The following is a 15225-nucleotide window of genomic DNA, read 5'->3' on the forward strand; positions in this document are numbered from 1 at the left end:
ATGGCAGCGCTGTGCCCGCGGTCCGCCCGGGGGTTGTTGTTCCATGGCGTGGCTGGGGAGGGAGCAGGATGCGCACCCCGGTGTGTTTGTGGGCAACCGGTGTGCGACTGCACCGTGCAGACACGATGTGCCCCCGCACGGTGCCATCAGGCAGTGCCCTGCCTCAGTTTCCCCCCGCTGCTCGCAGGAGAGCTGAACCCCGAGATGCTCGTGCTCAGCATCCAGCCTCCCCCCCGGACCACCCTGTGCCCCCCAACCCGAGGGATGTGGGATGGGTGCAAGGGGCAGGATGAACCCCCTGGTACCTGTCCTCAGGGGGATAGGCTCTGACCACTTTGTCTCAGCCACAGGACCGGAGTTATCCCAGGCGACAAACTTCACCCTGGGATGGGATGGGAGGGTGGATGTGATTCAGGGGGCTGCCAGCAGCCCCCGGGGGGGGGGGGGGGGGGGGCTGTCCCCATGAGCAGGCTATGGGGATGGGTATACCGGTACGGCCCGGGGCCGGGCAGGGGGCCATTGCAGGTGGGTCTGGTGTTATCCCTTTGGCAGCTGGTCTCGCTGCCGACGCGCAGCACCGCGATCTCCCCATCGGCTTTGGGGCACGGGTAGTTGAGGAGGGTGGTGTTGAGGGTCATGTAGGCAGAGGTGCTGCCCGGGAAGAGCTGGTACGCACTGGTCGGGGACCCCGGCTCCAGGGTGTTGTTGAAGCTGAGTACGCCTGCAGGGATGGGGATGGGATGAGGAGGGACCGCGGGGTGCACGGGAGGAGCCCTGCGCGCACCCCCAGGACCCCTGCGCACCCTGCGGGTCGGCCGCCACCACCAGCCAGATGACGGCGTCGCTCAGCGAGTCGGGGAAGACGCAGCGGGGCTGGTCCAGCACGAAGGTGGAGGCGGTCGTGAGCCCCCCCAGGGCCAGGTTGGACAGGGCCGGGGTGTACAGCTTCGGGTCTGCGGGAGGAGACAAGGCGGGTGGGTGCAGCGCAGGGTGCGGGCCCTCACAGGGGCACAGGGACAGAGGGAGCTGTCCCTTTGAACCCGGCAGTGCCCCCCCGCCTCCTCCTCTCCCATCCCTCATTTTGGGCTCAGACACATGAAAAGAGGGAGCAAAGACCCCCCCCACCCAGAGGACCCCACACTGGGCAGACCCCAGGTGGCACCAGGGACACTGGAGGTGGCACCCAGAATAGGGGGGCATCAGCTGCTCCGCACCTCCGGGTCCAGCGGGGATCCTGGTGCTGCGCACAGGGGACCCCTGCAAGCAGGAGACTGAGGACCCGATCCTGCTCCGCTCCGCCCCATCCCATCCCATCCCCGCTGTCCGACTCACCCTGCCCGCGGGCCGGCACCAGGAGCAGGAGGAGCAGCGGGAGCATCGTGCGGGCTCCTGGGTGCCGAGGGCGGCAATGCGGGCGGGTGAGCTCCGTGTCCCCACCAGACCCGCCTGCGGCCCCAACCACCCGCATTCCAGCGCTGGCCACAGCCCCGTGGCGAACTGGTCCAGCCCGTTTCCCCAGGGAGCATCCCCTGGATGTGAGCGCCCGCCGGCGGGCGAGCTGAGAACAGCCGCGCTCACGGCACGAGTGACACAGCACCCCCCCCACCCCAAGTGCCACCAACCCCGCCCACGGGTGGGTTTTGGGGGGACCCGGCGCCCCGAAGCATCCTCCCTTGGCCGCAGAGGAGGAGGCAATGCGGGTGTGAAGTGAGAGTTTACTCGGCAGGACACGGAGCAGGGGGCCGGGGGGCAAAGCAGCACAGCCCCGGGGGGCTGCAGCGGCATCCGGGGGGCCGGGATAGCGCTGGGGGGATGTGATGGGTCCTGTAGGATCTGTGGGTGCTGGTCCCTGAATCCCGGCGGTGCAGGGACCCCCATGCCTTGGCGCTGCAGGGGAGAGGAGCAGAGGTGTCAAGTGGGGTCTGGGGGGCTGTGCTGGCTCCCCCCAACTCCAACCATCAGCCGGGGGCCCTTTCTCCTCAGCAAGCTATGGCTATGGCAGCCCCCCCCCCCAGTTCAAGTAAATCAAGGCTCTTTAAAGGTTAACCCCATCTCTCTGCTGATGGGGCTGAGGAGAGGGTGTCCCCTCGGGATCCCCATGGACAAGTCCCCATCCAGACCCGTACCCCACGGCACCGAGCACCGCGGCGGCCAGCACGGCCCCCAGGCTGGCGAGGATGGAGGTGATGACCACCACGGCGCTGCTGCGGTGCAGGGGCACGGGGTCGATGGTGCTCAGGCTGCTGGCTGGAAAGAGATGGGATGAGGGGTAACAGGGATGGTGCGATGGGAAGGGGAGGGACAAGCTTTGGGATGATGGCATAGGGCTGATGCTGTGGGGCAGCAGTGCCACTGGTACCTCTGCGAAGGAGGATGGGCTCAGACCACCTTGTCTCTGCTCTGGGGCCCTGGCAGCCCATCACCAGGAACTTCACCCTGTGGGATGGGAGCGGTGGTGACACCAGGGGTGGGATGTGCACATAGAATCATGGAATCACAGGATGGTTTGGGGTGGAAGAGACCTTAAGTTCATCCAGTTCCAACCCCCTGAATCCAGTCTGGAATTACCCGGGGTGGGATTTAGGGGTCCCATCCTGCCAGCCTCACCTGTATGGCCCGGGGGAGGGCAGGGGCCCATTGCAGGGCTCCTGTCCCTCGCATGCTGTGTCCCCCCCAACGCGCAGTGGGGCCGGGCTCGGTGCTGAGCAGGCGAAGGCATGGACTGGGGTCTCCAGCGTCATGTAGGAGTGCGCCGTGGGCAGCCGCTCGTACAGGGGCACGTCAGCACGGGACGGGGGGTTCCTGAAGGCGCCCGAGGCTGCGCAACACCCATGGGGGTGAGGGTCCCCGTATCCCCATGGGGAGGGAGCGCGTGCTGGTGCAGCGGGACTCACCGTTGGCGAACGCCACCACCAGCCACACGGCATCGGGAGCGTTGGCCTCGTGGTCGAAGATGCAGCAGGGTCTCTCCAGAGCGAAGGTGGTGGCCGTGAGCTTCCCCGGCAGGGCCGCGGTGGGTACGTGGGGCACGTAGGGCAGCAGGGCTGCGGGAGCGGGCACTGAGCAAGTGCTGACCCCATCCTGCATCCTCATGAGCATCCCCAGCCGTGCCCAGCCCATAACCCCCTCCCCGGCACACAGACCCATAGGGAACCCTTGAAGCCCTCCGAGCCCCTGTCCCCAAAGCAGTCACCCAGGCCCGTGGCTGTGCCCGTCCCAGCCAGCACCAGCAGCAGCAGCAGCAGCTCCATGGCGTGGTCCCGGCTCTGCTCACTGTGTCCCGGTGTGGAGGGGATGAGCTGCCCCTGGAGCTGGGCCCTCCCAGCGCAGCAGCATTCCTGCACCAGCTCTGCCGGCCCCACCGGACCCCGCGGCAAAGGGGAAACGGTTGCACCACCCGGGTCACCGGGGACCAAACCCCTCCGGAGCCATCCCGATGGACACCGGAGCCGAGGCACCAGGGAGCACTGTGAGGATGGGGGGCAGAGGCAACGATGTGAGATCCTGCCTGCATTGTGTGCAGTTCTGGTGCTTCCAGCATAAGGACATGGAGCTGATGGAGCAAGTCCAGAGGAGGATGCTCAGGGGCTGGAGCAGCTCTCATACGGAGCCAGGCTGAGAACACTGGGGCTAGAGAAGAGAAGCTGATGAAGACCTGAGAGCAGCTTCCAGTGTCTGAAGGGGCCTACAAGGATGCTGGGGAAGGATCTTCATCAGGGACTGTAGTGATAGGACAAGGGGTGACGGGTTCAAACTGGAACAGGGGAAGTTTAGGTTGGAGATAAGGAGCAAGTGCCTCCCTGTGAGGGTGCTGAGGCCCTGGCACAGGGTGCCCAGAGAAGTGGTGAATGCTCCATCCCTGGCAGTGTTCAAGGCCAGGTTGGGCAGAGCCTTGGGTGCCATGGTTTAGGGTGAGGTGTCCATGCCCATGGCAGGGGTTGGAACTGGATGAGCTTGAAGCTCCTTTCCAACCCAACCCATTCTGTGATTCTATTTCAAAGAGAAACAGAGGTAGGAAGGAGGCACCGGAGCCGTGTTCAAGGATGGTTGTGGCCATAGATGCAGCCGTAGCAGTCGCCCTGCTCCCACACCGAGCCCTGGCACCCTGTGCATGCCTCCTGCCCATTGAGCGTGAGGGATGTGCCTGCTGGCTCCGGGTGCAGGCAGCCTTGGCCAAGGGCAAGGGAGTGCTCGGGAGCCATCACACCCTGAGCTCACCCAACCCACCCATGTGCAGGGCTGAGCTGTCCCACCCCGTGCCAGGGGCACCCCACACTGACACTGCCCCTTCCATCCAGTGCTGGGGAAGAGCACCTTGATCCCCTGGGACAGGACCCGTGACCCTACAACGGGGCTGGCCCAGAGCCCTCCCCATTCTCCCCCCACTTGCTCCCACTGCAGAGGGTGTAAGTGCTCCTTCTCTGGTGTTTGCCAAGGGCAGTGGCTGTGTGGGAAGGGATTCCCCCCCCCTTCCCAAAGGGGCTGGGACAAAGCCTTCGGATTAAGTGGAAATGGGGCATCCAAAGATTACAGCATCCAGCTGCAGCCCTCATCCCTCCTCCCTCTTCCAATCCCTGCCTCATTCCCCATCTTCCTGCCTCAAGGTCCCCTCTGGCAGCAGATGCCCATGGGGATGTGCCAGCCCCAATCTGCCCCCTTGGTCCCCCCTGTTGCTCTCCGGGTGTGACGCAGGGGGACCGTGAGTCACAGTTTCAGTGCTGGTACCAGCATTCCTGTGGGGTCAAGGCTTGGCTCACACCCAGCACAGTCAGACTTGTCTGGTAGCATTAGAAGCACTTGATTCAGGCTCTGTCCCCTCCAGCTCCAAGGCACGGGGGCCCTGCAGTCTTCTTCTACCAGATGCTGCCCCAGGGTACAGCAGGGACCAGCTCTGAAGCATCTCCCCACCGTGGTCCCTGGGCTCTGCTGCTTTCCACCCCTTCACCACTTGTACCCCCTCATCAGAGGGTCTAAGAGCACCCTGGACATGGGAAGGGCTTTAGGAGATGCCTCGCTCCTATCGTGACAGCAGCAGAGCCCGACCAGCCCAGCGGCAGGGAGGCTCCAGCTGATTCACACGGCAGCACCTGCAGGAGCTGCCCTGGGCACAGGGAGCAGGAAATTCTGGCTCTGTGCAGGGCTGAGCAAGCTCTGCTCCGTTTCCACTGCAGTTTGGAGCTGAGGGTGGAAAAAAAGCTGAAGTCTGCACTCGAAACCTCTCCCTTCCGCAATCAGGGCAGGAGAGGAGCAGGCAGAGCCCATTGGGGCAGAGAGCAGGAGCACGCAGGCACCCACCTGCTGCTCCAGAAGCTTCCGTCCTTGCAGCATCCCTGAACTGCACCAGAGGGCTAAGGGTTTTCTCCCTAAAGCCTTTGACAGAGGGGAAGCAGGAGACTGCAAGTACAAGATGAACAACAGGGTCAGACCCAGCCCCTGACAGCTCCAAACCCCCCTTGGTTTTGTATTGGCATGACCAGGACATGCTGGTTGCAGGAGGACAAGACAGAGCTACCATGAAGCACCACCACATCCCTGCTCTCCCATGAAGCGGGCAAGATGGCAAATGCACCAAGGCCTCTGATGTGCCAAAGGGATTTGATGTGGGGCTGGTGGCCAGAAACAGCTCTTAGATATGCTCCAGCTACCAGGTGACAGCACGCAGCAAAGCCACCAGGACTGAGGCAACATCCCCTTTGGAATAGCCAGAGCTGATGGTGCAGGAGCATGCTCCTGCTGGAAAGCATCCCTGCCATCCCTCTTTCATCCCTGCCACGGCAGCAGAGGAAGGGGGCCGTCACCACATGGTGGCACCAGCAGTCCCTGCAGCACACAAAGCACAGCAGCCTCCTCCCTGCATCCAAACCCTGCCCCAGCAGGGCTGAGCCTTCCCCCCTTTCCCCTGGCTGGACTGAGTGTCCCCGGATCCAGGGAGCAGCCTGGTCCCCTAGAGAGCCACCAAGAGGGGAGGCAGCCCAAGCCCCCAGGTAGCTTGAAGGGAAAGCAAGGACTGGCTGTGGAAATGAAGTGTTTTATTACAACCAAGCTGGCACAGGGGCAGGAGGCTTCACCCTCAGAGGTGCCCCACAGACAGGGAGCTGCTGTGAGCAAGGGAGGCCATTATTTGCTTTCCAGGTGGTTTAACGGGAGCAAGATGCTCCCCTATCCCCACCCTGGCCCCAGCCAGCACCAGGGTGAGCTCCTGCCTTCACAAGGGGCTCCATCACCTCATGCCCATTGCCCCAGCCCATCCTGGCTGTCCCCATCCACCCCACACAGAGACACAAGTGCAGTTTCTACAAAAATACCCTTCCCTCAGCCCAAAAGGAGACCGCAGGAGCCGGCAGAGCTCCTGCAGTGCAGTTATTGCTCAGTGGGACGGGCAGGAACTTAAGGCAACAGGAATAAGTGCACGAGGTGGCACAGCCAGGTCGTGTCCCCCCCCCAGTTCATTGTCTCAGGCAGTCCTCAGTGACACCTTGTGCAGCCAGCTCTGCCAGCACGTTGTCCAGGTAGTTGGGGTCTGGGTAGCCGTGGCCACTGAGGTTTGTGTCCATCTCAGTCTTGTGGTGGATCTCGTTCCATACCACGGTGTTGCTCTCGCCCGTGGTGCTGGAGGTGCCCACTGTGAAAATGAGGCGGCGCTTCCAGGCCACCCTCAGGAGCTCCAGGACCTAGAGGTGGGAAGGGAGAAGCCAAAGCTTCAGCGGGTGGGAGACTTGAGCCATGCGAGCAGCTTGCCGTTAGCTTGGCAACCTAAATCCCTGCTTCAGGAGGAAAGCAAAGATCCCGGCATCAGAAGGGATCTCCTTCACCTCCCAGTCACCCCTGTGGTGTCCCAGTGGAAAGGACCATTCCCTACACGTGCTGGTCTTCCAGGAGTTCACTGGCACAAGGTGGGACAAACCCCACCACCCAGAGGACATGGGGATGGGAAGAGCCATACAGTGCAAACCCTTCTAACTGCACATCCCAAGAGAGGCCAGGAGTGTCTTCCCAAAGGACCAGATGGGATTTTGTTTAGTAAAGGGATGAGGGAGAACAAGTCTTCACAGTCAGACAGCAGCATGGGAATAGAGGGATTACAAACACATAAGGAACAAACAGTGAGGACAGCTACCAAGAAGAGCTGGTTAGCATCATGAGGACAGCTCCCCAAGCAACCCTGTCGTGCTGATGCACCAAGCCTGGGCCAAGAGACAAGGTGAGAAGGGCCATGTTATCAGGGTGTAACTCCTCACCTTCCTGCCCTTCTCGTTGTCTGGCAGGTAACAGTAGCGAGGAAAGCCTCTTGCTGTGTATGGCATCCCAGGGTTGGGGTGCTCAGGGCCCTGCAATAGATAAGACACATTTGGCACGGATACATCCATCTTCACGAGTTGGATTTAGGATGAGCAGAAGGATTTGACATAGGCACACCTCAAACCGGCACTTCCATGTAAAAGGAGCAAGGGATTGCTGATGATGAGTATGAGATTCGACTTGTTTTTATGGGACATGGGTCCTCCAAGGGCAATCTTGTACTGGGACACAAAGCATCTCCTTGAGGAGATGCTGGGATAGCCTTCAGATTGCCCCAGTTCTGGTGGGAAGAAAGCCCCAAACTAGAGTTCTTTCCATGTGGTTTGCTGACCCCCTAAGCAATCCACCCAGCTCAAACCTTTGCAGGCTCATTGCAACCACCAAATCCAGAGATGGGGGTTGTAAAACCAGACCTTGGGATCTCTCCCACCTTGTGAGCACAGGCTGGGTCTCCTCCCTGCTTCACACAGGCAGCAGTCTTTACTAGAGGTGAAAGGCTCTTGTAGACCCTGGAGCCACTCTCAAAGTAGGTAAAGACCTTCCAAGTCACCCATAGGTTGAAGAACAGCCAGTGCAGCTGCTGGCACCTTGGGCTGCTCAGTGATGGGCTCCAGCAGGTGCTGCACTGGGACCCAATGCTTCACTGGGAGGCTCTCACATAGCCCATGCCACCCAGCAGGGCCGTGCACTCACCTGAATGCCTCTGCTGATGTGATACACAATCTGGATGGTCCCACAGTCCCTGTGGCCAGGGAGGGACTGAGGGAACGTGGACACCTCCATCTTCCCTTTGGGCTGAGTACCGGTTTTCTCCCCATAGATGGTTTTACAAGAGGGACACTGCAAGCTGCCATCCTGTGAGGAGAGACAAGCAGGCATCAGAGCTCCACAGCCATCACCCAGACACAGGGGATGTGGTGGGGAGAAGCCAGCTTGGTACCTTGTTCCCATTGGAATACATGGCCAGCATGCAGAGCATGTGGAAGGAGTGCTGGCAGCTTGTCAGGCGACCAACAGTCTCTGGCTTGATTGTGCTGCACTCGCAGGCATCGGCGTAACCTGAGGGGGAGGACAGCTTCTCCATGCAGATGATGCAGTCCTGACAGCAAGGAGAAAACCACTGTGTAGTGCGAGCGCAGGCTCATCATGACTGACCCACCAAGGAAGGGATAAAGGAGATGCTGCAGGAGGATGTGCCTTCAACTTGAACCCTCCCATTTGAGGTTTAAGGGCACAGCGATAGGTTTCCTCCTCTGGCTGGTATTGCCCTGCTCCGTCACCCCCTGGACAGCACAGGAAGAGAGCTGCCACCAGGCATAGGGGATGAGTGGGAACTGAGTAAAGGGATGTCCTGCTCCTCTCCAGAGCAGCTCCAGTGCAGGGGTTTGATCTCTGAGCACTGAGAAGAGCCCAAAACTCCTTCCTCTACCTCAGGCCCTGCAGTCATCTCCAAAGGAAATGGGGAGGCATTGCCAGGTTTAGCTCTTCAACCCACACCATGCTTTCTCCATCAAGGTCCCCTAACAGGTCACCAGTTACCACATGTGGGCTCCAGGCAGTGCTGAAGCTTTTCCATGTCGTGCCAACAGGGCCACTGCAAGCAGCAGCATCTAGCACACAGGATGCCCAAAGGAGGGTCCTCATGCATTGCTACGGTCTGCACAGCACCCCAGTGAAGAGGCCACTGGGCAAGCTGGGTTTGCTTCACTGCCCTCTCACCTCATCAGCAGGAGAGCCCTTCAGCTCTTCCAGGTACTTCTTCACCACTGCTTCTGGCTCAGTTGGTGTCGCTGCACAAGGAGAGAGAGAAGAAAGAGAGAGGAAGAGAAATCAGACGTGGCACAAGATATGATGGGCACAATGTGCAGGGTGAACCAGAGAGAAGGGACACAAGCAAGTCACTGGCCAGGATGCCAAGGAGAGAGGTCAGGGTTAGAGGGGAAGAAGAGGCTGCTCCAACTGATCCCAGCAAGCCCCACAAAGGCTTTGCTGTCAGAAATGGCAATTGCTAGGACCATGAGTGCTGCTGATGGGAGATCCCACAGGCCCTGTTGGTGCCCTGTGCTCCAGGTCTCTCCACATCCCCCATATGATGCCAGCCAGGTCCCAGCTGGGCTTTCTTTGTGCACACCAGAGGCCAGCTAGGACCAAACTCAACCCAAGGCCACTATGGTCTCAGTGGGAGAGAGGATTACACCCCCTGTGTTGTCACAGGAGAACAGGCATCCCCACATCACCCCAGCTGGCTCCTGACCAGGACACCCAGCAACACACTAAGCATCATGCCCTGTTTAGGGCATGGCAGAACACACAACAGTTCCCTTTCTCTTGAGCTTCTACACACTCGTCTCCAGCAAGACACAGTGCAAGTCACAGGGATGTAAATCAAACCAGCCTTCTAAGAGGTACCTACTTGCAGCACAGGACACTGATACAGTCACATTTTCCTATCCGTTCAGGCACAGGCACCCAAGCAGCCCCCTCAGTCCCTTTGGAGCCATTACAGGATTAACAACCCACACGACACAACACCCAGAGCAAGTTCCCACTGAGAGCACAAGCAAACACCTCGACTCCCAGCCCATCCTCCTGGAGCTGCCCCACAAGGCTTGTCCTAAGGCAGCGAGCATCGCGTGCCTCTGCACGGCACCCGGCCCCGGAGGGGAGCACCTTACCGGTCATCAGGCCCGTCACGGAGGCTGCCAGGCTCCTCCACCAGCCTAGGAAAGGAAACATGAGCACAAGTGACTTGATGGCTCCACATAACAGGAGGCAAAAAGAGACCTGTCACTTGGCTCCGGGGGGAATCTCGCTCTTCCTTCCCGCATCTACTTCTAGGGGGAAAAGCAGTGATGGACAGGCTGGCAAGGGTCCTTCTCTGTTCTCCATCCTGGCCAGCCAGCACCAGGATGGAAAGCAGGGAGCAAAGGAAGTGCTAGCAGCAGCCAGACACAAATACCTGCACCCAACACCCCTCACAAGGGAGTTGTACTCCAGAGAGCTTTGCTCTCAAGTTGGTCTCTAAGCCACTGTAGAACATCAGTGTTAGCACAGCAGCTTCAAGCAGAACATGTGCTTTAGCACAGAGAGTGCTGGTACTCCAAACTCCACGCTCCCAGACGGACACAGAGCATCACCCCATGCAACAGTCAGGCTGTGGGTGTACCTGCACAACAGGCATCTTCAGCTCTCCCCATCCACTTCGGTGCTTTCAAAGAAGATGGAGTGTTCCCAAGCATTGACTCTGTGGTTGAAAGAGCTGTGCATCAAGAGATGGCTACACTGGAGCCACCACTGAGCTGCTCTGCTCCCCCAGGAAAGCAATGTCTGTCACCAGCAGGAAGGTGTGGGTGCTATTTGATGGATAACCACTTCTTGTGGTGGAGGCAAACACGGTGAAGCAGAAGGGAAGCACAGCTCACATGCCATGGGTGTCATTAAACAGGCAAAGACCTGTATGACAGCAGATCTGTGACAGCCAGAAGCAGCTTGTGCTATGAGGGCCCCACAAGAGAGAGCACAAGGCCACCCTGCAGCACAGAGAGCTGGGGAGATGCAACCAGGGGAAAGATGCCTCCTCACTGCAGACAAACTAGCTTGGGGCAATGGAAGAGTGAGGCAGGGCACTGATGTGGGTGGAAAACCAGTTAGGTAAGGCAGACGGATGGACTGGGAGCTGGCCTTCCCTAAATGAGAGCCATTCAGGTGAGCTGTCTTCAGACAGGATTCCAGGCCATCCTCAAAGGCATGACTTCTGGCAGCAGCTGCAGGACAAGGGGATGACTGAGCACACGGAGCAAGAAAAGGAGCTCAGGAGGTGAAGGGATGCTCCCTCTGAAGGTTGGTGCTGGGCAGGAGAGGAGATGCTCAGCATCTCAGGCAGAGCAGGGATGTGAGGATCACCCTCTGGAGACCCTTACCAGGAAGGTGGTAACAGAATACAATAAGCATTAAGCCAAAGATCCACACGGAAGCGGGTGTTCTCCACTTCAGGAGCATGCCAAGACCTCCTGGAAAAGCACTTCCAAGAACTGATACAAGAAAGAGCAGGAGACAAACAGGAGCCTGGGCAAGCCTCAGCCTTCTGGCTCTCAGGGCAAGAGCTCAGCACTGCCAGGAGCTATTTCAAGGCCTTATCACCAGACCTCACAGGGAACACAGCTCCTGGTCTTGTCTTTCCCAATGGAGAAAAATGGGTCCAGGAATACTCTCTGCTGAGATCTTGCTCACACACAGCAGATCAAGAGCTGGCAGCAGGAATAAGTTATGAGATGTGATCAGTCTGAACCTCAGGTCATGGTCAGAGTTCAGCTTGGTGCTTACTGTGCCTGAAGCCCTTCAAGCTCCCAGGTGATGTCCCCACTACAGGGTGGCACTTTCCACATGTGGCAGCTGGAACCAGGCTCTGGTTTGCAGTCACAAGAGCCCTTCATGGTTACAGGGGAGATGGAGGCTTCAGCTTCTCCTTCTCTGCAGGTTTTGGAGAGGACCACGTGAGCAGGGCCAGCTGCTACCTGCCATAAATCCATCTGCTTCCATGAGTATCCGATGGCAACAACCACAGCCTCATTCCCGAGGATCCTGTGCAGCTTGCCAGGTCCTTCTCCACTTGAACCGTGGCTTTCCAGTCAGCTCTTTCTGAAGTGACCTTCTTGTCTCCTCTAGCAATAGGCTGAGGACAGCAGTGCCAAGAAGCTGCACAGAGAAGGTGAAGGCAGCGAGCAGAGAGGATGAACTACACCAGAGCAATGCCTGCCCTGGACTTGGCACAACACTCCCAGCTGCACAGATCTGAGCAGCTTTAGAGCAGTTCACCTCCATCAGGATGCTCCTTCCCTGCAGCCCCTGCTGTGCATTCCTCTTGCTGCTGACTTCCCTTCCCCTGCAGCAGCTCGGAGAAACAGAATGATCTGCCCAAGAACTGGTCAGCCTCATCCAAATCAAACCAGCGAAAGGAGATGAAAGCCCTGGGGCAGAGCTGGGTAAGAGTGAGGCCAAGAAAGCTCTTGTGGGGTACAACAGGGATTTCAGGCAAAGCAAATGGCATCACAGCACCTCACCAGTTGGCACTGGGATGAAGACACGCAGAGGAGAGTGATGCAGCCCTCAGCCATCCTTAGGAAACCCCATGTCTGATGGGTTTGCACTGGGGCATCTCTGACCTGCTCCTGTCACTTTGAAGTGATGATGCTGTGGGGCATTTAGCTCCACCAAGGCTGTCTGCACAGGGAAAAGGAGTTCAGATGCTTGAGGAGAATCTGTGCCCAGCTGTAAGTATCTGAATGCCTGTTCCCAAGGAAGCCTCTTGATGCTGAGAACTTGGCTTCAGCAAGGGCAGCAAAGCCCACACAGCCTCCACTGGCTCTGCAGAGAGGCTTTTCCCTGGGCAGACCAGATCCCAGCAGCACAGGGAGCTAGAAAGCATCTGTGAGATACAGCACCCTCCAAGGCACTAGCCACATGTGCTCCAGTGCATGAATCAATTCCTTACTGGACCATTTGCTCCATCAAAGTGTCTGTCTCCAAATCTTTGTTCTAGCCATCCCTTGGGATCAAAGCCTGTTCAGTGCCCAGGGTTTCCTGGATTCAATAGCAATTGAAAATAGCAGAACTGACCAGTCCTGTTTACCACCAGCTGGCCTAATCCTGTGCTATTGATGTATCCAGGATGTGTAAGAGCTTTTGCCATCCTTCCATTCACAAAAAGAGGAATAACTTCTTTAACTACAGGGAGGAAGGGGAAGCATTAAAAAGTTTCCTGTTGAAGCAAGGGCTTTCCATAGGCAACATTTAACAGATGTGTTTTGAATCCTTGCTTGGCAACCAAGTGCTTGCAGCAGTAACATGCCTCCTTCTGTATCCCAAAGTGAGCCATATGGTTAGCAGCAGGCTTTCTTTGGTACCCTCTGCAGGCCAGACAAAGGATGCTTCTAGTCATTGTCATGGATAATCACCCAACCCTGATTACCTCTGCCCTCTGGACTTGGAAAAGCTGGATCTACTGGCCCCAACTTCCCAGGGATCAGGAAGGCCAGAGGAGATTTGAGGTTTCTCCCCATTTCACATTCCAGCAGGATAACCAAGCAACCAGGCTGCCTGGTTGTGGCACAGAGCATCCCTGCTATTGCCGATGGTCCCCTACGGGAGCAGCGAGCTCCCAGCCTCCAAGGGTTGCCCCATTCCCACCCATTCCATAGGCACTGGCACAGTCTGCACACCAGCTGCACACAGCTGGACGTACAGGGAGCAATCAGAATCAGCTGGGCCTACTCCCCTTGCCTAGGCAGATCCCATCCTGCATGGCAGGGAAGGATGAGTGCTCATCTCTCCCCTCTGTACCACAGCACTCCGTGCCACTGCAGGCCCCAAGCCAGGGGAGAAGCGATATCACCGACCAAGAAGCGCATACCAGACCCAAACCAACCCCTTCTTCCTTCAATCCCTCCACAGAATCAACCAGGTTGGAGAAGACCTTTAAGATCAAGCCCAACCGTGGCCCTGGGAAGGAGAGGAGCCCTGCAGTGCTCAGCTCCACACCCGAGCAGCACGGCAGAGTTTGGAGAGAGCCAGCCAAGCAGCTCCCTCCCCAGGCACACCATCAGCATCCCCAGCACAAGGCAGCAATGCAGGAGGAGCCAGAGGAAGCACAGCTCCATGGCAGCCAGCGGGAAGGCAGCGCTGATCCATCAGGATGGCAGACACCACCAGGCTGTGCGCCAGCACCCACAGCAGCCTGCCCAGAGCCCTGCAGCACCCACAGTGCAGACATCAGTGCCAGAACACCAACGGTGCTAATTAACGTGGCCTGCCTAATTAGCGCCTTTGTTTAACAAGCTCAGCTGTGCACTGAGCTGGCTGCTATTCCATCCATGCTGCCTGTGTGGCACCAGGGGCTGCAGCACCCGGAGGGGCTCAGAGGGGTGCACTGCACCCAGCACCCACCTATTCTGGCTGTACTGAGCACACCGATGGGGCTGCTCCTGGTTCACAACTCATCACGGAAAACCCTAGAGGGATGTGGGAGGGAAAGGATACACAATGCAGAAACTCAGGGCACAAAAAGGGCCCATCTCTGCCTGTTGGCAGCCTCAGGGTCTGTAAAGAGAAACAGAACAGTCTGGCCAAGAGTCAGGCTCAGTATTTGTACTGCAGAACAATGTTCCTCATCCCAGAGGAGGGTTGTACAAACACAACTTGTTCCTAGGAAGGACTGAGCACCCTCTTCAACCTGAGTCATGCAGAGTCAGGACTGGTATCCCCACCCAGCAAAGGGCATCCTGCTTTCTGTGACGAGCAGGGGGATTTTAGCAATCCAAATCATTGGATTTTAGCATCGTTTAGCAACCCAATCATTGGATTTTAGCAACCCAACCCCTGCAAAGGCAGCCCTGAAAGGTCAGTGCTGGAAAGGGCAGAGCTGGCAGTCTCCTCTCTGCAGGAGGGACAAATCCTGCCATGCCAGACAGGAGAAGGAGCTGGTGCCCTGTCCCAGGCCCAGCAGGTGGCATTGGTGAGCTGGCAGGATGCTGGCAGTGGGACCAAGGCTGATGCCAGCACTGCCCCAGCACACCCAGCCGATGCCCAAGGTGCAGCTCACCTGCCCCAGCAGGCAACACGTGTGTGCTACCGCAAGCACTGAGGAACCCCCATCTCATGGAGGTAAAGGTGTTGCTGATGGGCTGTGTAACACCCAGCACAGCCACAGCCACCCCTCTGCTCCTCACACGGGTTCCTAACGTGGTGTGTGCTGCTCTCACCCACCATGTCCCATCCTCCCAGTTCCATGCTCTGTAGAGCTGCTCTCCCCATCTCACTCAGAAGCTGCAAGACATCCTCCCATTAGCACCACACTCCTACAAGCATCCTGGTTGCTTGCACCTGCATCTCCTCCATGCCAAGAAGGGGCTGGATGCTGTGAGCAGTGCA

At 58.4% G+C, this 15225-nt stretch overlaps 3 protein-coding genes across 7 annotated transcripts in view; all 3 read right to left on the reverse strand.

Annotated features, from left to right (window-relative positions):
- Positions 1-1517, reverse strand: part of LOC133277760 (uroplakin-3b-like protein 1) — a 1907-nt gene extending 390 nt beyond the window's left edge. The window contains exons 1-5 of the mRNA XM_061469854.1: positions 1333-1517; positions 804-953; positions 490-721; positions 306-382; positions 1-52 (exon numbers count right to left, since the gene is read on the reverse strand). The exon at positions 1-52 is cut by the window's left edge and continues 78 nt beyond it. Of these exons, the coding sequence (XP_061325838.1) occupies positions 1-52; positions 306-382; positions 490-721; positions 804-953; positions 1333-1468 (647 nt within the window). The 5' untranslated portion in view covers positions 1469-1517. The remainder of the gene's footprint in view (positions 53-305; positions 383-489; positions 722-803; positions 954-1332) is intronic.
- Positions 1518-1715: 198 nt separating this feature from the next.
- On the reverse strand, positions 1716-3140 carry LOC133278204 (uroplakin-3b-like). Its single transcript, XM_061470731.1, has 4 exons — positions 2608-3140; positions 2360-2436; positions 2127-2247; positions 1716-1887 (listed from the first exon to the last, which is right to left on the reverse strand). Exons 1-4 carry the CDS (start codon positions 3078-3080, stop codon positions 1716-1718), a joined length of 843 nt encoding a protein of 280 aa, XP_061326715.1. The 5' UTR covers positions 3081-3140.
- Positions 3141-6012: 2872 nt separating this feature from the next.
- Positions 6013-15225, reverse strand: part of DTX2 (deltex E3 ubiquitin ligase 2) — a 37134-nt gene continuing 27921 nt past the window's right edge. For 3 of the 5 annotated variants that reach the window (XM_061470420.1, XM_061470423.1, XM_061470419.1), the window contains 6 exons: positions 9975-10019; positions 9019-9089; positions 8240-8398; positions 7993-8154; positions 7239-7328; positions 6013-6671 (listed from right to left, as the gene is read on the reverse strand). In XM_061470420.1, the coding sequence (XP_061326404.1) occupies positions 6447-6671; positions 7239-7328; positions 7993-8154; positions 8240-8398; positions 9019-9089; positions 9975-10019 (752 nt within the window). In that variant the 3' untranslated portion in view covers positions 6013-6446. The remainder of the gene's footprint in view (positions 6672-7238; positions 7329-7992; positions 8155-8239; positions 8399-9018; positions 9090-9974; positions 10020-15225) is intronic. The other 2 variants (XM_061470424.1, XM_061470422.1) reach the window with 1 other exon arrangement.

Source organism: Pezoporus flaviventris, unplaced genomic scaffold (assembly GCF_033815535.1).
Source record: "Pezoporus flaviventris isolate CSIRO_AGI_PZ_B2104156 unplaced genomic scaffold, CSIRO_AGI_Pfla_v1 ptg000063l, whole genome shotgun sequence".
Classification (NCBI taxonomy): Eukaryota; Metazoa; Chordata; class Aves; order Psittaciformes; family Psittacidae; genus Pezoporus; species Pezoporus flaviventris.